The following is a 21,399-nucleotide window of genomic DNA, read 5'->3' on the forward strand; positions in this document are numbered from 1 at the left end:
GGCAGATCAGATGAGGATGCTGAATTACTCTCAATGGATGGAACTCAGATCAAAGAAATCTTCTCTAATTTATTGGTGCATCTCAACAGAGCAAAGGTATTGGGAATTTTAAAAATCATAATCAGAAATCAAATAAATGATGAAAAAATAGGGGCATTGCATTTGATAGAAGTTCAGTGAAAATAGATTTTGCCTGTGTTTTGCATGAAAGCACTTTACATTTATTAGTTCATGCTGCATTGCATCTTAGGAACAAATAAATGTTGAGGAGGAAAGTGAATTTCCCCTTCAAAAATTCAAGTTCAATCTCTTCAATATTGTGAAGAAAATATGAGATTTTATAAATAGTAAAATGTAGATAAACCCTGATTTCTAAAAAAAAAAGATTTCTTTGATTTTTTCGAAGCCTTACTCCCTACATAGTTTTAGTCTGAGAAGACTTTTAAGACGAAGTAAACTGCACTTTTTCTCATTAAAAGTACACACCATCTTGTCAGACTCTCTTGATTTTATTTTTATTTGGTTGATGTCTGTGTTCTTTGTAGACATTCCATGGTGTGATCAGTGATGTGATAGGGATAGCAGCCGGAAAGACTCAGGTACCCAGCCCCCGCCCCGCCCCCCCAAGGGAGGACACCCCCCTCAGGGAGGCAGCGCAGCGGCAAGTCTCTGTGTAAGTACACATGTACTATGTACTATTGCCCACCCCCTCCCCAATCTGTGTAAGTACACGTGTACTATGTCATGAATTGTCTCCACACAAAGAATTTTATTTATTGTGTGCCATCATCCATCATCCAGATAATTTGTAGCTTTGAAATGTTCTGCAGAATTCATGAAAAATATTTTGATTATCCAGGAGTGAAGAGGCAGCTGATGTAATGATCACGGAGGCTGAATATGTTACTGTTCAAACCAACCTTAATGAAATGCTGTGTGCTGTGTGTGACCATGCCCATGATCGATGTGTCAAGGTCATTGTAGCCAGGGCAAAGGTATTTATTGTCTATTGCTTGAAATATATGAGCATTTTTGATCACTTTTTGTCTAATGTCCATCTGCCTGTATTAAAATGCCTTGGGAAAAGAGCCCCAAATGAAAAAAAGGGGGAAACAAAATACTACAACAAACTACTTACAAAACATATGTTTTGAAAGTGTTTTGATAGTATAGCAAATCACATGCAAATGAGCTAACAAAACACTATAACAAGTTACTTTGAAAACACTCTAACAAACTACTAACAAAACGCTTTAACAAAATACTTACGAAACACTCTAACAAACTACTAACAAAACACTGTGTTTTGATAGTATTCCATTAGTATAGAAAATCACATGCAAATGAGGCTAACAAAACACTCTAACAAAATACTAACAAAGCATAAGTAACAAATCATCAATAAACCACTAAATTTGAATTTTTAAAATTATAATTAGCAAATTCACAAGTCTTTGAAAACATCTAAACACAGTCTCATATTGAAACATTACATGTATAAACATCTTGTTTCACAGTATTTTGAATTCCAGGTTTGACATTATTGTTCAATAGACAATAGCACACCATTCCAACATTAAAAAACACCAAGTTCAATTCATGATCACTCTCTTATATCAATCATTCTCTGCAGTGAAATCCTTTGGTGTAAGAGATATAATAAATTAATTCTCAATCCATTGACCATTTCTCCATTCACATACATTTTCACAGAATTTTCAAGTATAATTATAATTCATTTAACCCAGTGCTTAAAACTGATCTAAGCTGGGTAGTATATGGATTAAAGGTCGATCAATCTTAAAATGAACAAAAACCCAATAAAAACAGGCCATATACACATCCACATTCACAGATTGAAGGTTTAACTGTAGTCCAGTTTAAAAGAACTTTATGTCATGCAATAAATAAATACCTTTGTTATATCCAGATTCATCCTGATTTTGCTTTTTCCAATCAGGGATCAATATATATACTAACACTTTACATGTCCCTTCACCAATCTCTTTGTTTCTCTCTGACCTAGTGCTGGTGGTTTGAAAATTGGCGCAAAACTAGTAAAACAGGATATAAAAAGATAAGTTGTTCTTGGAAGATTTTACTGCTCTTAGATAAGTCAACCCTTAACATGTCTGTTAATCAAATGAAATGCTAACAAAATATTAATTTGATGCAGACAAGTATAATGAAACACTTTCAAAATGCAATTTCATTCTGCAGAGTGTAATGAAACATTAATAAAACACCAACATTGTAATGAAACATTAACAAAATACCATGCCACCCCATCCTGTAAAGTATAGCATTGATGTTTCGTTAAATGCAACACTTTCAAAACATACTAAGAAAATATAAAAGTATGATTTGGTAGTGTTTTGAAGATATTTTGAAAGTATTTTGTTAGATTTCTTTTTCATTTGGGCTAGGATACTAATTTTACAATTGAAAGGCCAAGCCCTCTTCCAAGGGATGATAATCAGGAACAGGCAAAAATAGGGCAGAGTCATTAAAATATTCTCAAGAACCACTGGGCCAGAAATGCAGAAAGCTGTTTGAGGTAGATTAGATTCTTAACTTTTCAAAACATGGCCCCTGGGGTTTGAATGGGGCCATGGTAGGGAACCAAATTTTCACGTAGGATTATATAAGGACAGAGCTTAAACTCCTCTACTTAAGAACAGCAAGGCCATGAAAAATTACATTGATATGGAAGCATCCTCTGGAGGTGTAGATTCATTTACATAGTGATATATGTTAAGATATAGGGAAAGAATCAAAGTGACTCAGGTGGGCATTGTGGCCTATAGCCCGCTTGTTGTTTGTGATGGAGCCAAAGTGAATAGAATATGAAAGCAAAGGAATAAAAAATGAAAAATAACAAGAAGAGCAGGGTTACAACATAAAAAATTTGAATTTCAGCCTTTCTTTACCTGTAAGCTATGGGTACAATGTTTTATGATATTTTGCAGGATGGATTTTTGGAGCGGCTGACTTCCAGTGAATTTGTGGCTCTGTCTCGGGAGGTTGAGAAGTTTATCACGGATTGTGAGACCATTAGTGGTAGACGGTGTATGTCACTGCGATTCTGTCTACAGTCACAGGTGAGTACTAAGCTAGCTCTACTCTGTTAGCGAACTGAAAATTCACTGATGAATGTCATAGAGTTTATTGTGTTATTTAATAAATGATACTAGTGTTGAATAATCGGGAAAATTTCATAATCGATAATCGGTCAAAATCGGAGAAGCTTAATCGATCAATCATCGACTTACTTGGTAATTCAAATTTCAAATACAAAATTCTATTTCTTTAAAGCATTTATCATTTGTGGAACAAAGTAGAAATAAAATTTTATCAAGTTTATTCTAAAGACAACTTTTTTGTTGTATAAGTAACAAAGAAACAGAATTTTTCTTCACATATTTGCTCATAAAACTAAAAATGTTTGTCATGACATCAGATTTTGCATGCCCTAGTTAATATGATAATCTAACTGTGTCTCAGTACAAGCCCTCACCACATTTAGAATATGCCCCATATACTTGCAATGTAGCAAATGGGAGAGGATACGCTCTGACACAATTTTGAAGAACATAAAAGGGTTTGCACTGGAAATAATTTTTGAATAAATCAAAACAATCCTTTTGGAGATTGCTTATGCATTTTATCCCAAAAAATAATCCATATAAAGACGAAAATCCAACGTTTTTCTCTCGCTTCACATTTACCTGCCATGTTTACATTCGGAACTCTCGAGATTGTCCGCAGTAAATGCACTGAGTATGATTTATTGCCTGTGTTTCTTTTGCTACATTACGAATACACGGAACGAATTCTATCGTTAAACCGGGTCCATAGGAAAATATCATTTTATCACTAGAATGTTCTTTCTATGCATTTCCCTGGATGTGGGTAAATTTCTACTTGAGTGTTGTAAAAAAATATCTTCACCTTCGGACGCCATTTTTGTTGACCTCCTTTCGTTTTACATGTATTGTTAATGTGTATGTATTAGTTTCGTTCAAATCATACAAGTTTATTTGGGTGAGTTTATTTGGGCGACAATCGATTATGAAAAACGTAATCGATAATCGGAATCGAAGACCCAAAAACGATCGACAATCGATCGTCGGCGACAATCGTTTCATCACTAAATGATACCCTTTAAATTCTGAATTCTGCAGGCACTTAAATTTGTAAACAGATTCCATGAAGAAAGACGGACCAAACTCAGGTAATCATCACATTGTAGTAGAATTATGTGTTCATTGGATGTGTAATTACTGCTCATGAAAACATAAAGTAAGAATTTCCACATCTATAGAATAATGTTGTTTATTGTAGCCTCATTTTGGACAATGAGCGATGGAAACAAGCGGACGTCCCAGCAGAATTCCAAGAGCTCGTAAATCATATCACCCTAACAGGTACACTAAAATGCATAGTATGTCTTTAAAATAGAAAATATTTCACAGATTTATGATTTATATTGTTATCTCAAAGTCTCTAGAAACACATCCCAGCTTACAAAACCTGGTGAATGCTTTATAGATGTTTTTTTTAAACCATAAATAGACTAGGATCCTGTTAATTGTTGATCTCTTCTCATTTTCAGGCATGTTAAGTCTACCAGAAAGGACTGCAGATTCAGGTGTGTACCTAAATTTTGTATTTATTTTCAATTGATTATTTGTAATACAGGTGTGTACATTAATGTTCTATTAATAAGCACTTTAAACCAAGTATTATACTTGCCATGTTTTATTTGCAGATGACAAATAGTGAATTAGCTGCAACCATAAATTTCCACAAACAAATAGTCACAATTTTTTTTGCTTCCAAAAATATGTTTTATATCAATTCAAATTCTTACATATGCCCCTTAACTAGATAAAATTCTACTGTGGATACTAATTTTGCATTAGCTATGGTGTTCTGTATTTTATTGTGTCGGGGTTTTTTTCGTGATACAATATTGTAACTCTATTGGACTTGATGACAAAGATCGTAAAGAAAACTATGAACAGAGGTACAAGCTCACAGATGGCGTTGATATTTATGTCACATGTTTAATACTTGGTTTACATGTATTAGACTGTTCTAGTTATGCATGGTAAGTTATAAATATTATTTATGATATTTATAATGTTACTATTATTTGACTTGTTTTATGTTCAGATAAAGGCCCTACAGAAGTGTTGGTAGTGGAAGATCAAACATTTGCAGTTGTAGGGTAAGTATTTACTTACTTACTTAATTATCTAATTTCCGCCCCCAGAGAATGTATGAGGCCTTCCCTAATGTAGATTTTCCGCAACTTCCATGGAATTCCAAAGCATATTCCATGGAATTCCATGGAATTTTTGTTCCGCGGAATTCTTAAGAAATCTCCGGAGTATTGGGACGGAACTTTTTTCGGAATGATTTGGAATTTTTAATCTAGCTTGGAAAAGAGCGGAACAATGCCAGAATGGAAATTTGCGGAGGAAATCCATGGAATTCCAGGATGTTTGTAAATCTAAGGAATTCCATGGAAATCCATGGAATTCCAGGATTCCCAATTCCAAAAACGTGTACAATGAAAACTGAAATAATAAGTGCCAAATAATTACAAAAAAAAATTGATAACATCACAATTTTTCATATAGATCAAATCTATATTTTCAAAATGAAAAATTCATTGTTTGTTTTACAATGTTTTTTTTAAGACAAATATTGCATATAATCTCAGATGTACAATATAAGCACACTTTTTCAATGCATTCTCACTGGAAGTATTTTACAACAAAGGTTATTGACAAAAATATCCAGAGAAGAATAAGATTACTGGAGAATCACCTTGATTAAATTAATGATAATCATGTTAAGATAAATTTAATGTATTTACTGTAGTATATACTCCAGTCTGCGTTTTCTAAAATAAGAAGTTAGTTTTATTAAATGACATTGGACATGGAATTGGAGAGGTCATCGAAACCTCAACAGAGTATACATTTACAATGAACTGCCAGTGGCTTATGTACTGGTACAGAGTTAATGACTAGAGTGACAAACACATATGTATTAAATGCAAAAAATATGTACTACACAACTATATTGATACAAAGATCCCATAAAATCAACAGATGCTAAAGTATTTTCCCCAACGTACGTGCCAAAGATCCCAATTAATGAAGATCCAAAACTTCCGACGTGTTTGCTAGAGAATCACTTCCTCACTGATATCCCATGAAATTAGTAAATGGTTATGTTATAGGGTTGACAGATAATTGGTGTCACAAACGCATTCACTTTCAGTACGAAAGCTCAGAAAGTTGGATTATGATCATTCCCACAGACACTTCAAACTTTCCTTGCACAATTTCTGAAAGAAAAGATGACCATTAAGATGCATCATTATTGATATCCATATAAATATATGACAAATAATAAACTAAAACTACACAAAACAGTTGGTTTTTTCGACCTGGCAAATCAGTTTACCGTAGAATATGAATTCACTATCTTGCAATTTTTTGTTCAAATTATAGGATTAATTGTGATAAATATAAAAATGTGAAAAGTTTATAGATGACAGACAACATCAGGCACTGATTAAAAAACTCACTTAGGCCTTAAAATGGTTCAGGTGAGCTAGAACGAAAAGGTTAGAGCTCAAGCTCAATGCCTGACTGATACTGAAAAAGATGTGATTTTATTGATTTGAAAATAATTAAGAAATCTGACCTTTTGGGGGTTTTTTTCATACAGCTCTTGTCCTTGTGAGCAGGGATTCTTGTAGAATGGATGGTTACTTCATAGTAGATGATTGCAGCATGTTTGATCTAAAATAATTATGCATGCCTGTGCAGTTAGCACGTTTAGATTACCTGTCAGAATTCATTGTTTTAAATTATTAGAATAAGGAATTTAAGCGTGTTAAGAATATAAACCTTTAAATTTTGTTTACATGGCAAACTTGAAATAATTTTTTTTTAATCTTATGCTAATAGACATGATAGACATGGATTAATAAAATCAAAGTTAGTTTACTTGGTTTGAATAATAATTTGAGCTAGTTCTCACCATATTCACAAGCCTTAGGTGACTGATTGGCTAAGCATCTACATCCACCAAGTTATAAAACGCCATCGCTGTGGTGATCATGTCAGGCACTATGCAGCAACTATAAAATAATTAAAATAAGAGTTGAAAATGATCATGAACATGCATTAGAAAATATATAATTAATTACATTGTACATCATACTCTGTAAATGTTATCTTAATGCTTTACATCAGTTCGATCCCAAACGAGGAAATTCGAGTTTAAATCCATGATCTTAAATTATTACAAAATTGAAATAGTGAACTAACTATTTCACTGTCGGGCAGTTTATGTGTGGTGTCCACAGGTCCAGACTAATGAACAGTAGCAGACGCGTTCTTCATTCAAGGACACATAAAATACTGTACAATATTGTACCTACCAGGTCTTAAAATGTCTTCATCTTCTTCCATCCAAAGCTGCAGAGGATTCCCCTGTTCTAGACACCCTCTTTCCAACTTTCCTTCTGTGCAACATCAACATGATCATGAACATCGCATTCGATATTTTTGAATTTCGGCGTGTTGTTTAAATTAATTGTTCATCAAGCCCGACTTCGAGCCCGATGTTATTGTACTATTATTCGACAGTTAAAAAAATCTAAGTAATTTTCCACAGTTTTCCAGCGCAGAAAATGGCTAAGTTTCTCATTTTATCATTTTTTTCCAAAGAATTCCACTACTTTCCAAACCAAAAAATGTCTACGTCCAATTTTTTTTTCAAATTCCAAAATATTCCAAAAACTTCCAGATACACTTTTCAAGTTTGGTATAGAAATGATTGGAATTCCATGGAATTCCAAAACTTTTCCAAACCCTTTGGAAAATCTACATTAGGGTTATAGGGAAAGTAAATTTGGGTAAAATCCTAGTGCACATGTTGTCAAAATAGGTAGAGTTAAAAGCCAAAGATGAATTTCTGCATGTATTAATTAATATTAGTTTTAATGTTCAATTTGGTATTATGTAAATATTGCACTGTCATTTTCCAACACAGCACAGAACTGATGATCAATGATGTTAAATAATTCACAGTATAGAAGATGTTTATTCATATGGAGGGTAATCGTGTTCAAAAATCCAGACTTGTAAGTTTGTAAATCCAAACTTGAAAGTTTGTTAATCCAAACTTGTAATCGTATCAGTTTCATAGTCTACATATGTAAGTAGGTAATTCCGAACATCCAAGTATGTAGTTGTGAACATACAACTGTGTTGACTTGGAGTTTATATCATGAATGTGTGTACATTGTATCTTTGATGCAAAACTTTGTTTTCCGTAATTTATATTTCCGCACTCTGAATAAAACACAAAGACAATTCACAAGTCTGCAAAATTTTAATGTAAAGTCTACATGTTTGTCGAATTTTGTTAATGTGAAACTATGGAAGGGCATCAGTGCCACAATAATTCTTTTTTTAATTTTAACATTTTTTCAAAATGAAATAAATTATTTAGATTTATTTTCTTTTTTATGGCGTCGAGTGAAGCTCGAGCGTCATCTAGTGATTTGTCAGATTTACGCGACCGAATGTGTCAGTGGATGCATCCGCAATTGAAAATAGCAACAGCTGTAAACCAATTTCTTTGAAAACACTCACAATGAATAATAGCTTGAATATGAAATTATGTCAGTTGTATCTTCAATTAATTCTACTACAAAACAACGATATTATGGATAATTTTTACGCAAGAAAAAAGATATGGTTATTGCAGATGAATTTCTATAGAGAGTGTGTGTCGAATGACATGAATAACATTTTGGGACCGATTACAAACAACCTTAAAGATGGTAAAATAATTACAAAATATGAATACTGTAGGACTATAAAGATTGAATTTCTTAATCTCAGCTTTACCTTTACATTCTTCAATCGAATTTTGTCCGAACAACTGATGATATTGGCCATGCAGTATTATTGTATTTATCCATTTCTTCCATTTTTTACCACTCCCTATCGTAACTTGATTGTGCTTGTAATAGTAGAGTCATGGTCGTAGTTTAGATGCAATCACTTTACTGTAGAAGGACGCTCTGACAATGGCAATTAGAAAGAATAATATATAAATTTATGAAACCCTTCATAGGTCTTTGATTGATTGAAAAGAAATTAGTTTGATCAACGGGTCTTGTGTAGAAAAAATGAATAAGTTAAAAAAAATTAGTACCTCGGAGAAAAAAACACGGGCTTGTGTAGAAAAAATAAATCAGTTAAAAAAAATTGGTATCTCGGAGAAAAAAAAACACTGTTTTTTTTTAGAGACCTTTTACCTTGATTAGTTGATATAGATCAAGTTTGCATTTCGTTCTGCTTCATTGATTTTGAAGGAATTCATATGCACTAAATTTATGTCGTGATGCACTACTTGAATTTAAAATCTAATCGAGATTATCATGATTTGAAACTTGCTGGATACCTTTATATTGACAAATATAAATCAAGTTTGATTTCTATGGTATAAAATTGTTGTCCAACCATGTAAAATAAGCTGTTCTGATCAGAGCATTTGTGTGTGTCAAATGTGATAATTGAAAAAGCGACCACCTTCTCTCTAAATTTTTAGTTGCATTTTATGATATATTATTACATTCAAATGAGGCATTCATTAGAAAATAGAAATTTAAATGAACTACTACATGTAGTATATTACCGGTGTTGTAGAGTAGGGTTTCCCCCATAGCCAGCTTTCCTCCCGGAAGTCACTGTACTCAATCTAGAGTAGGATTTCCTCCAAAGACGTCACAAGTCTTTCTTTGTAGGGCAGATCCAATACATTTCATCCATATTCCAGTAATAATTGAAATGTCCATATTTAATTAACAATTTTTCATACACAGACTCTAATAAAATGACACCTGGCTAAAGAGAAAAGGGGAACCTGGTAGGGAACATGTATTGCTTACGCAATACTCCCAGAATGCTTGGTTAACTATAGCATAGATTTTTATTTGTTTACAGTGTATATGTTTATTTGTTTACAGTATAGATGTTTATTCATATGTTTATTTGTTTACAGTATGTTTATTTGTTGACAGTATGTTTACTTGTTTACAGGACGGTGCTGATGTTGTTGAAGATGATGGTGGAGTATTGTCAGTGTGTTAATGACATTCCGTCAGCGGCACCAGATCTGTTGTCAAGACTGGTAGACCTCTTCAAAGTGAGTCTCAGATCCATGTTAAATACATGTATACTGTAAACCAACTTTTATTCGCGACAACTTTATTTCGCAATTTACCAAGGATAAACTTAAGTTCGCGACAATAAATTTTCTCGATCAAGCCTTTTTGGATCTGTTGTTAATACACAAATACGCTTTAAAAGCCGGTAAATCGCGGCGAGAAATATTCGCAATGGTGAGGCTCTCGCGAACTTCGCGAAAATTTCTCGCACGCGAATAAAAGTTGGTTTATAGTAATCATTATGTACTTGTTAATTACATAACTACGAAATCCCTAATTAGAAATGTGAATTATCTATGATATGTTTTGTATTTTCTCGACAGTAATTCCTACAACATTTATTATATTTATTAAAAAAAATGGAGATAAATCAAGATAATCTTAAAATTCGTGAATTATATATCAGTGATATGCTTATAATATATTTTCTCTACAGTAATTCTTACATGTATTCAATCTAATAAAAATCAGATGTTAGATCCACTCACATACTCGCTACACTATCATCTAACAACATCCCATAGAGGGTCACGTCAGAGGTCAAATCCAGAACAACTCTAGACTTATCCGCTTCAAAAAATGTACGATGAATTTGCAGGCGATGAATTGATTGGTTGATCGAATTTGACCTCTGACGTGATGTTGTTAGATGTTAGATGTTAGTGTAGCGAGTAAGTGAGCGGATTTAACATCTATTTTAATTAGATTGATGTGTACAATTCTTACATTTATTATTGTGTCTATAAAAAAATGGAGATAAACCAAGATAATCTTATTGTCAGAGATTGTTGTAAAAGGGAGGTAACTTATAAAAATTTTGATGTTCAATGTTGTAGATTTTCAATTCAAGAACTTGCCAGCTGGTGTTTAAGGTGCATGCAGGTGCCCTTCAACTTGTAGGACTGAAAACCATCTCCACAAAAAATCTAGGTACACAGTGCTCTTAATAATGCATATCAGTATCTAATAATCTTAAACTGCAATTTGTTTGTGGGAGAAAACTTGAACTATAGGACCTTATCCTTAATTATTTTTGAGGGATCAAATTTTTGTGGTTTAAAGGAAAAATTACTGGTGTGAGGGAATTTGTTTTCGTGGTTAAAAGAGTACAACTGTACTGGCCTGGGGGCCATAAAACTTAGACGAGCTCCCTTTTGATCTCAGTCTCACTTTTCAACTATATATATATTCCTTCAGAAAAAGTGAGACTGAGATCAAAAGTGAGCTCGTCTAAGTTTTATGGCCCCCAGGCCTGTTGTGCCAGATTTTAATATTTCAGGGGGGGATTTAAATTCATGTGTCTCTCTTCATCATTTCAACAACGAATTTTAAATCCCAACGAAAATTAGTTATTTCAATGTATATATATACAGAACAAAGTAGATCAGAGGAAATTCAGATTGTTGGTTTGTTTTCAGCTCTGGCCTCCAGATGTTTACAGTTGGTTGTGTACTTCATTCCTAAAGTCCGCATCCATTTTGAGGAAAGACTGGCTTCTAAAAATAAAACAATGCTCAAACACCTGGACCAAGTACAAAAGGTAAACTACATATATGTATTGTATTGGGGGACGGAAATTCCAATTGTCTAAATAGAGACTTTACTGATTGATGTATTTCATAGCATAACCTTTGTAATTATGTGGTCTTCTACAATGTTTATATTTTTTAGGTCTCGATCCTTTTGCTATCTGTTATTGTTTGTCATTGTGTGTCCATAGTTAATATAAAATGATATCTGCCTCTTCTCTAGAACTGCTAAAGAAATTTCAACTAATTTCAGCATATGACATCTATGGTCTTATTTATTTTAATAACATGTTTACTTAGATATTAGTATTTTTTAAAGTTGAGTTCATTTTTTAAAAATAACATGTATACTTTTAAAAAATGAGCTCAACTTTAAAAAATATTAATATCTATAAAAAGAGTGATAACTGAGTAGACGATATCCTTTTGCCAGTTGAGAAATAGAAATTGAGTTAATTATTTTCCCTTTCAGTATGCCAATAAAATTCATCAGTGGCCTTGGAAATTTTACTTTAAAAACAATTATTCCCTTTTGTAAATCACTCAAGAAATTAACCACATCTTTTTCAATGACCAAGAGAAGCCAAATGTAAGGGGGAGTGCTGGATTAACCATGTATTTACGATTATGTGTTTTTTAAAAGTACTACATGTGTATTCAGGGGATAGTGACAAATGGAAATATATTAGGCAAGTAAAAAGGTATACTCTTTATATAAATATAACCAGACTAACTATTTTACTCAGATTAAAATGTACATGTAAGATATTAATAACTTCACCAATCATCAATAAAAAAGAAACAGGTCTTCTCATTTGTAATTTATGAGCGTGCGTTGCATTGTTATGGTTTACAAAAACATCAAACTAAATTCATATTATTCTTTTTTCTTTAATAATAGTTTCATTGCAAATACTTGATTTTCTTCACTTGTCTTTTACTAATATACTGAGCAACAAACAGATTGTCATTTTTATCTATACACAGTCCATGGGGATCACTCAGTCCACAGTCTATGTAACAGAGGAACTGTCCATCCTGGTCTATGATGTGGACACAGTGATTGTTATAATCAGCTGTAAGGATGTGACTCTGACTGTCTGTGGTGATTCCTTGTGAATTGAATGGTTTGTTCTTTGGAGCAGGAGTATGTCCAGTGTACCTGAATCTCAGTTTCCCGGCCTGATTGACCACCACTACTGCATTAGCTCCATCATGAGACACACAGATATCCAGGTTCTTGTTCTCTGTTATGTATCTGAAATAACCATCAGATGAATAGAGAGGTTTACCTTTATCATCAAACTGAATGGTTTGTTTCTTTGTGGAGCCAGAGTAACGGACAACTTTTGTTTGTGTGTTATCATCACTGATCGTGATAACCAGGAGGTCACCAGAGGAGGTACTACAGACACCGCGAGGTCTCCAGTTCTGTAGTCTGATCACCTCCTCTATCTTCTCATTCTTCACAATGTTCACGGTTCTATCACCGTAATCAGTATAAACCAGATCTCCACTTTTTGTCACTGCTATGTCAGTTGGTGTGTACCCTGACTTGGTTGTGATTGACTTGAGTAGTGACCCCTGATTGATGCTGTAGAGTTTCATGGTGTTGACATCTCCTCTTGTCCAGATTTCTTCATCACTCAGACAGGCCATATTGAGAAGGTATCTATCATACCCAGTGTCCATGGTGGTGACAGTCTCAGTGGTTCATCAAGCAGCTGTTTGACTGGAGGAGAGGATCCAGTTTCTGGTGATTTCTGTGTTGTCTTCATGCTGTAGCTGTGTTTATCTGAAGTTAAAGAACTTAATGATACAGTTCCAAACAATTTGCTGAATTCTGCTTGGATTTTTCCTGGAGCAAATTTAGGTAAGGAGGGAACCATTTTTTCTGGAAGATTTCTGTGTCTGTCTATATCAGAAGTGACACTAAATAATTTTGAAATGTTATTAGAATTTACAGCAATATCCATTGAATCAATTTCATCCTTGATGTCAGACGTTGTCTTGTTTATTTCATCCAGATGTTTCTGTAGAGTTTGTATCTGTGTGTTTTTCATGACATCAACTTCATCTTTAAGTTTCTTGACAAGTTTGTCAATTTCTCTGTGCCAGTCCTCTCCATGTTTTGTTATGGCTGTTGAGAGATCTCCATATTCCTTTTCTAACTGACTCATTCTGTTTTGTACATCAGAGGCAATGTCCTGGTAGGTGGGATAAATTGTCTCTTTTAATTCAGTGTATTCTTTTAAGATCTTGTCTTTTTTTTCATCAACAACTTGTAAAACTTTTAATAATTTATGACCGAGATGGTGATCTGAAGTAAGACAGGTGGCACACACAGGAATGTCACATTGACTACAGTACATTTCACATCTATCTTTGTTATGAGTTGTACATCCAGGGTAGAGGGGGGTAGATTTTCTGGCTTGAATTTTAACAACTTTGTGGTCCTTGGATTCATCAGAAATCAAGTGATCTCCCACACAGGCCTTACACAGGTTGACAAGACATGTATCACAGTGCATCTGTATCACAGCGGTCTCACACAGGTCACATCGCATCACATCCTGGGCACTGGTACGGGGGTCCATGGTGAAACTATAGGCCTAGTATAGAAAAAAAAATGTGTGAATTCTATGTTTTGTCAAGGAACCTCAGATAAAGTAAAACAAATAAATAATGTGTGTTTGAACTTGTCAAATCATGGAGAAATAAACTAATATAGTTGTAGCATATTCACAATAACTTAAATCTCTGTGAAATAAATAAAGCAGAGTTGTCTTTTCTTTCATCCTCACGTTATACAAGTTCTCTTTGCTATCTTTGTATCTTTGTTGTAAATGGTGCAATGGGAGTTCAGAAATACTTTGTACATTATCAGTAAAATGTAGATTACAAAATCAACTTTTGAAAACATACACCTCTTGTTGCAGTCATACGCCATAATGATGCCCATGACCTTGAGAGCAATACTTTGATCAAGAAATTTGTTAAGATCAAGAAATGAATGTATAGGTGTTAGGTGATACATGTATGTATAAATTGGAGAAATATTGTTTGTCTTCTAAAATAAGAAAATCAATTAATAAACAAAATTAATATGAAATGAAATCAACCCGTAATTGTTACCTGACTTTAATGGCGTCTGTCTTGTCAGCCAAATACAGTACAAGTATCACTTGACCCACTTACCTGTGTTATATACCTGTCAGGTATTTTACTTCCTGGTCTGCGTGTACTGGGGATTTAAATATTTTAGTTGTTTACTCTGCCTATTTTAACATTATAATCTTTACCAATATAAGTAAGTATAAAAGTATTTATACTCCAACTTTCCTTGCTTCAATTAAATAAATTAAGTGAGAATAAGTTGTATTGCTACTTTTTTTGTCTTGTATACTAATAAATTATAATGTTAAAATAATTCAATATAAGAGTGGTGTAAAGCAAAAACTTGCCTGGGGACTTAGAAATTTTGACTAGTAATAGTATATATTTTTGTGATGGAGAATCTTTAAAAGTTCATACCTGATATAAAGATTGCTCATGAGCAGAGGATGTGTTTTGACCTTGACCAAAGGTCATTCTCATACGTTCAAGGTCACTGACAGAAAAAGTATAACATTTTGTCCAGGTTATACATTTGTAATGATGAATTATTAAAAGATCAAACTTGGTACAAAGTTTGTTTATGACCTGATGTTTGTATAACTATCACACAGGGTCATTGTGGTGACAATTGTAAGGGCCATTGACACAGCTTACTTTACATTTTTGATAATACAAATATTTGAGCTTTTCCATGGCAAAGCATGGACTTTCCTATTATACGCAAAAAAGAGTCGGGTTTAATTTAAATTTGAAAATAATTCATCAATTTTTAGGTCACCTGAGTAAGCTCAGGTGACCTATTGCTATCTGTTTTCTTCTGTCGTCGTGCGTCGTCCGTCGTGCGTTAACATTTGAACATTTTCAGCTTCTTCTCTGCAACCACTGAACCAATTTCAACCAAATTTGGCACAAAGCATCTATGGGTGAAGGGGAACAAAATTTGTGAATTTCATGATCCCTGCCCCCCTGGGGCCTGAGGGGTGGGGCCAAAACCACTAAAATTAATGCAATCTTTAAAAATCTTCTTGTTTACTCCTGGACATCAAGCAGTCAAACTGTTTGCATGATTGTAATCAGCAATGAGTCCTCTACCAAAATTGTGAAATTCATGGCCCTGGGGTCAGGGGTTCTAGTGCTAGGGCGGGGCTAAATAAGTAGATAGTGAAAATGCATTATTTCTTTGAAAACCTTCTCTGCTCCTGGGTATTAAATAAACCAACTAAGTACATAGTTATGATGAGCAAGAGTGCCTCTACCAAAATTGTGAATTTTATGGCCCCAGGGTCAGGGGTTCTGGTGTTAGGGCGGGGCTCTATTGATTATACAGTAAAAATACATGAATTCTTTGAAAATCTTCTTCTCTGTCTCCTGGGTATTAAATAAACTAACTAAGTACATAGTTATGATGAGCAAGAGTGCCTCTACCAAAATTGTGAATTTTATGGCCCCAGGGTCATGGGTTCTTGTTTTAGTGTGGGGCTCTAATGATTATATTAAGTGAAATGCATGAATTCTTTGAACATCTTATCCTTTGCTCCTGGTTAATATGCTAATGATCTAATTACATATTTAAGGCCAGTATTTATTTTATTTTCAGTTTTACAAACCCTCCGCTCAAGGTTTTGAATTTTCAGAAAAAAATAAAACTTTTTTTTTCTTACCGATGTCAAATTTGAGTTAGTGTAAAATTCATCAATACGAGTGCCATTCAAAACGTTTCACCCGTTCAAAGGACAAATAAAATGCTGACGACTTCGTTGCACAATGACATGCTGGTGAAATAATTATTTATTCGTTTCAGAAGTATCTGTCTGTAAATTATTTTCCTCCCCCAGTTTTTAAACTGCCCGTGGTAGCTATTGCATATTGCCAGCGACATTGTTTAGGTCTCTGTTAATTAGCTTACAGTCTAAGCATCATTCTTCAGAAAAGGGTTGCTTATTCATCAGATGTAATGAATAAAACAATGGGAGAAGTTAAGTCCATTTGAGGAAGAAATAAACAATAACCTAAAGAAATTTAAAAAAATCAATTATTAAAAGGCAAGAATATACAGATATATACAGGCATGTAGTATCATTTGTATCAGCCAGAAAAATTATTTTACACTTAATTGAAAAAACAATAACCTAAAGAAATTTAAAAAAATCAACTATTAAAAGGCAAGAATATACAGATAATTATACAGGCATGTAGTATCATTTGTATCAGCCAGAAAAATTATTTTACACTTAATTGAAAAAATGTTCACCATACTCCCCAGTACTCCCTGTCTGTTTTATGATAGGAATTATAATTTTAGGCATCAAGTAAATTTTAGAACAATGTTTACACATTCACCTAACACATAATATGTTTTACGGTGTGACCGTTGGGGCGAGCGCAGTTATGTACTATCATAAACCTACACATGAACTGCCTATCATTCAAGAAAAAAAGAAAGAAAACAAAATAATAAAAAGAAACCACTTCCCAAACATTGGGATCGAAATTCCGAACTTCTCGGAAGTTTCCGACAAAATCGGAAATACCCGAACCGATAAAGTGACGAAAGTATGATGTCAGATAAAAAGTCCTGTAGACTTAGGATGCAAACGTACGATGGTTTTATGGCATGGAAATTGCAATAAATCGTTGTTTGTATATTTTTTTCAAGTAAGTTGTTGCTATGTTTTAGCCACTTTGTTGCTATGCACCGCAAAGGATTGCTGGGAGTTTGGAATTTTTTCACGCGGTGAGATAAAAAAATTCTTGGAACAATGTGCAGATTTCAACCCGAATTTCCTCCGTTCGTACACGTTAGTCTATTGAGCTCGCTACGCGAGCGGCGCTTTGCGCCGCCTCGCTGCGGTCGCTATTAAGAAAATTAAGATATATTGAAAGACTTTTAAAGAATTGATTTTTAAAAATATATTTTGACCAACATCACAAAATTTATATAACTGGCCCAAACTGGCAGATAATGAAATAAGCAATTAAATGTTCTACTTTCCTATTTGTAAGCATTATGTGTCCAGTGGTGAGGAGCCTATTATAATAGCATAAAAAAAGAATATACAAATGTTAATAATTGATTTATCAAAATTTTTTTTTTATTTCCTTCTCCTTCGGGACTTTTTTATTCTCATGTTCATAACTAAACCTAAACATAAAAAAATGCTGGCCTTATAATGAAGAAAGGGGCCTCTTTTAAAATAGATAATTTCAGGGCTGCTGGGTCAGGGGTACCAGGGGGGTACTTTGACTAAAAATAAATTAATGCTTTGAAATCTGCCCTTTGATAAGCAATGGTGCCTCTTTCAAAATTTGTGAATTTCATGGCTTTTGGATTAAAACACAAACCAAATACAATTGCTGGAAAGTTGTTACATGATGCTCAGGTGACCTATAAGGCCCATGGGCCTCTTGTTTTAAAAAAAAATTTTTTTCTGACTCCCTTGGTATTCAGTGGAAAAACTTCATAATAATTATGAGAAATGATTTATTTTAATTGAAATTTATATCCCTGGCATAAGTGGGTTTGGTTGAAGGATAAGACTCATTTGATTTCAATATAAAGTGTAATTATGTATACGAGAAATTTATCATCATAATCATCATCATTGTCATCATCATCATCAGTAGTTATCATTGAGGAAACAGACAAATTAAAGATACATACTAAAGGCATGGTTATGATCATGTTATAAGCAAGAGTGCATTTTCCAAAATTATAAATATCTTTAATTAGCCCTATCTAAATTAATTTCATACCAGATTTTTGAATTTTGAACCCTTTAGTCAATCCTTAGGATGAGACAGTATAAACTTAGGTCCCGTATGTGTCACAGTAGGTGTATGCACAAAAAAGATCCCTCCCTGCTCAATGGCCCTATCAGTGCTAAGTATAGGACAAAATTTGCAGGTTTCCACCAGCAAGTGGTGGTGTCTCCATATGGGTAAAAAAAAATTCTCAAGAGGAATGTTATTAAAACAATATTCAATCAATCAATCGATCTTCCAAAAGAAGTTAATTCCCTTTGCTAATCAGTGTAGTTAATTACTGAAAATAATGATAGATGAATTAAAATAGGACAAAGATACTGTACTTTTATTCATTAAATAATACAGTTAATACCATGAAAATGGAATTTTAACATAACTATGACTGCTAATATTTCAGTGAATGTGGACCTGAGGAACCCATTCTGATAACAGCTCCTCGGCCACTATTCCATATAGGTCAGGGAAGGACACAACACCAATGGAATCCATGAATTACTCTGGTAGCGACATCTCATCTTCTCATTGACATCTGACTGCGTGAGGGAAATGGCGAGGAGGAATATTACAAAAAGCCCCGGATATGCTACTCCATCTAGGTCGGGAAAGGACACACTGCCATTGCAATCCAGGAAATTTGGGAGTGACACCTCGTCCTCTCATTCATCTGACTCCGTGAGGGACATGGCGTGGAGGAATATTACAAACAGCCCCCGACTGCTACTCCATCTAGGTCGGGAAGGGACACACCGCCATTGAAATCCAGGAAATTTGGGAGCGACACTGGCTCCTCTAAATCTTCTCATTCATCTGACTCTGTGAGGGACATGGCAAGAAGCAACATTACAAACAGCCCCGACCACTTCTCCATCTAGGTCAGGAAGGGACACGCCGCCATTGGAATCCAGGAAATTTTGGACCAACTCCTCGTCTACATCTTCAAGGATCTGCAAGGAGCAACATTAAATGCAACCACCCAGCTCCTCCTGATCCTCCATTGAGTTGTGGAAGCAGCTGTCTATTCTTACACCTTCCAGCTCCAGAAACCAATTTATAAACAATAAACTGTCTCCTTCACAAAGTTAAAAATCCAAGACAGAGTGCACCTCTCCTCCCTCATCAACTCACGGAGCTCTGTCTGAAATTGAATTAGCTCCATTTTCTAAAATCATTACACCAATTAATGAAAATACATTAGGGAAAAGTTTTACAATCAGGAGAATTTGCGATGTAGCCTAAAAAATAGTGGAGAAAATTATTCCTGCCCATAAGATCTTGTTGGCCTCGGAAATGATGGCTGCTTTGGTCTTGATTTCTCCGGAGTACAAGAACTCTAGAAATACCATTACGGATTCTTCTGACACTCCCTGCACTTTTATAATTTTAGAGGCAACTGCTTCTTGATGAAAAGACTCCCTTTTGAATATGCTTGTGAAAAGGGGGGTTCATGAGGCTCCTTATGATTTTTAAAGTGTTTAAAGAGTCCTGTGCCAGGACAATGTGTCTTTGTCCAATTCAAAAAAGGATCTTGTTTCTTTTACATGGAGAAAGGTCTTCCCAATCACATTTAACATGTGTGTGCAATAATCCACTTCCTTGATGCTTTTTACAATCGTAAGAATTTTAAGTAATTCTTCATAACTTACTTCATTTATATGATCCAAGCACAGCTTTTGAATATCGTGAACTTTAAAGATGTGTGCAAAGTCTGAATGCAGGATGTTTTTTGCTCTGTTATTTCTTGGATACACCACCACGACTATGAAATTAGAATACATTATTTAGAAGAACTGTTATCTTACGTGAGATTCCCACTGATGTCTCCAAAGGAACTGTTCAGATGCTTTAACATCTTCCCACCTTTTCGTAACCACCAGAAAGTTGTGGAGATGATCACTATAGCTAATTGGTAAGTACTAGTAATTAACCAAAAAATAATGAACATACCGAAAAATTTCATGTACTTTTTAACACGATGTTATAATTTTATGGAATAACAATTTCTGTTCAACTTTTGGGTAAAATTAGTAAGTAATCCATTTAATCCTAGATTGAAGGTTATATATGTAAGATGTACTTTAAGTATGTAGAGAAAGATTATGACACGTGTGCATGACGCAAAAAAATACCTCATTGAGAAAGTTTTTCCACTTACATAATACGAGAGTTGAGAGTTAATACTTATACTTTGTACTTCACAGCAACAGCAGCAATTCAAATGCTATTATGTTCATAGGAAGAAAAAAACAAGATGTGCTTGTGAAACATTGATGCCACTGTATGGCAGTTTATATGGCAAAGACCGTGGTTTCTTAAATGCAAACAAAACTCCAAGGTCAAGGTCAAAATTGTCAGTTAATATCAAAAGAAAGGTCTTTTCCTAAGGAATACACCTTTGAAATATAAAAGCTGTAGTACTAACTGTTCAAAAGTTAATGTCCAAGGTTAAAGTTTTTTGAAAAGTGGGTCAAAGTATAAGGTCAAGGTTAAAAATATTTAAACAAAATTATTAGTCGTTTCATAATGAATACACATGTGAAGTATGAAAGCCAAGTAGCAACAACTGTTCAAATGTTATGGCAAAAGTTATTAGTTTGGTATGTCTCTAGAGATCACTTGAGTTTACTTAAGCATTGAATTCATATTTTTTGATGTCTTCGGTCCTATAACACACCTGGCCGTGCCGACAAATTATCATACCGCGCTCTTCGGTCCTATATA

The 21,399-nt window shown here is 34.1% G+C and overlaps 2 protein-coding genes across 2 annotated transcripts; one reads left to right on the forward strand and one right to left on the reverse strand.

Annotated features, from left to right (window-relative positions):
• The first annotated feature begins 690 nt into the window (after positions 1-690).
• Positions 691-12,031, forward strand: LOC134248475 (vacuolar protein sorting-associated protein 54-like). Its single transcript, XM_062730868.1, has 11 exons — positions 691-722; positions 860-995; positions 2,970-3,101; positions 4,185-4,234; positions 4,345-4,427; positions 4,616-4,651; positions 5,179-5,233; positions 10,143-10,248; positions 11,107-11,200; positions 11,689-11,810; positions 12,023-12,031. The coding sequence occupies exons 1-11, from the start codon at positions 691-693 to the stop codon at positions 12,029-12,031; spliced, it is 855 nt and encodes a 284-aa protein (XP_062586852.1).
• Positions 12,032-12,529: 498 nt separating this feature from the next.
• Positions 12,530-14,977, reverse strand: LOC134248472 (tripartite motif-containing protein 2-like). The gene is made up of 2 exons (XM_062730865.1): positions 14,935-14,977; positions 12,530-14,411 (listed from the first exon to the last, which is right to left on the reverse strand). The coding sequence occupies exon 2, from the start codon at positions 13,489-13,491 to the stop codon at positions 12,703-12,705; it is 789 nt and encodes a 262-aa protein (XP_062586849.1). The 5' UTR covers positions 13,492-14,411; positions 14,935-14,977; the 3' UTR covers positions 12,530-12,702.
• Between the last annotated feature and the right edge of the window lie 6,422 nt (positions 14,978-21,399).

The sequence above is a fragment of the Saccostrea cucullata genome, unplaced genomic scaffold, assembly GCF_032062105.1.
Source record: "Saccostrea cucullata isolate Sc308-1 unplaced genomic scaffold, CSIRO_AGI_Scuc_v1 ctg4757, whole genome shotgun sequence".
NCBI lineage: Eukaryota > Metazoa > Mollusca > Bivalvia > Ostreida > Ostreidae > Saccostrea > Saccostrea cuccullata.

What these genes read in the sequence shown, in the direction of transcription:
- LOC134248475 (XM_062730868.1), top strand. Translation starts at nt 691, where the DNA reads ATGTACTATTGCCCACCCCCTCCCCAATCTGT. An exon ending in CCACCCCCTCCCCAATCTGT is followed by an intron (nt 723 to 859) that starts GTAAGTACACGT and finishes TTGATTATCCAG; the next exon opens with GAGTGAAGAGGCAGCTGATG. An exon ending in CAAACATTTGCAGTTGTAGG is followed by an intron (nt 5,234 to 10,142) that starts GTAAGTATTTAC and finishes ACTTGTTTACAG; the next exon opens with GACGGTGCTGATGTTGTTGA.
- LOC134248472 (XM_062730865.1), bottom strand. Translation starts at nt 13,491, where the DNA reads ATGGACACTGGGTATGATAGATACCTTCTCAATATGGCCTGTCTGAGT.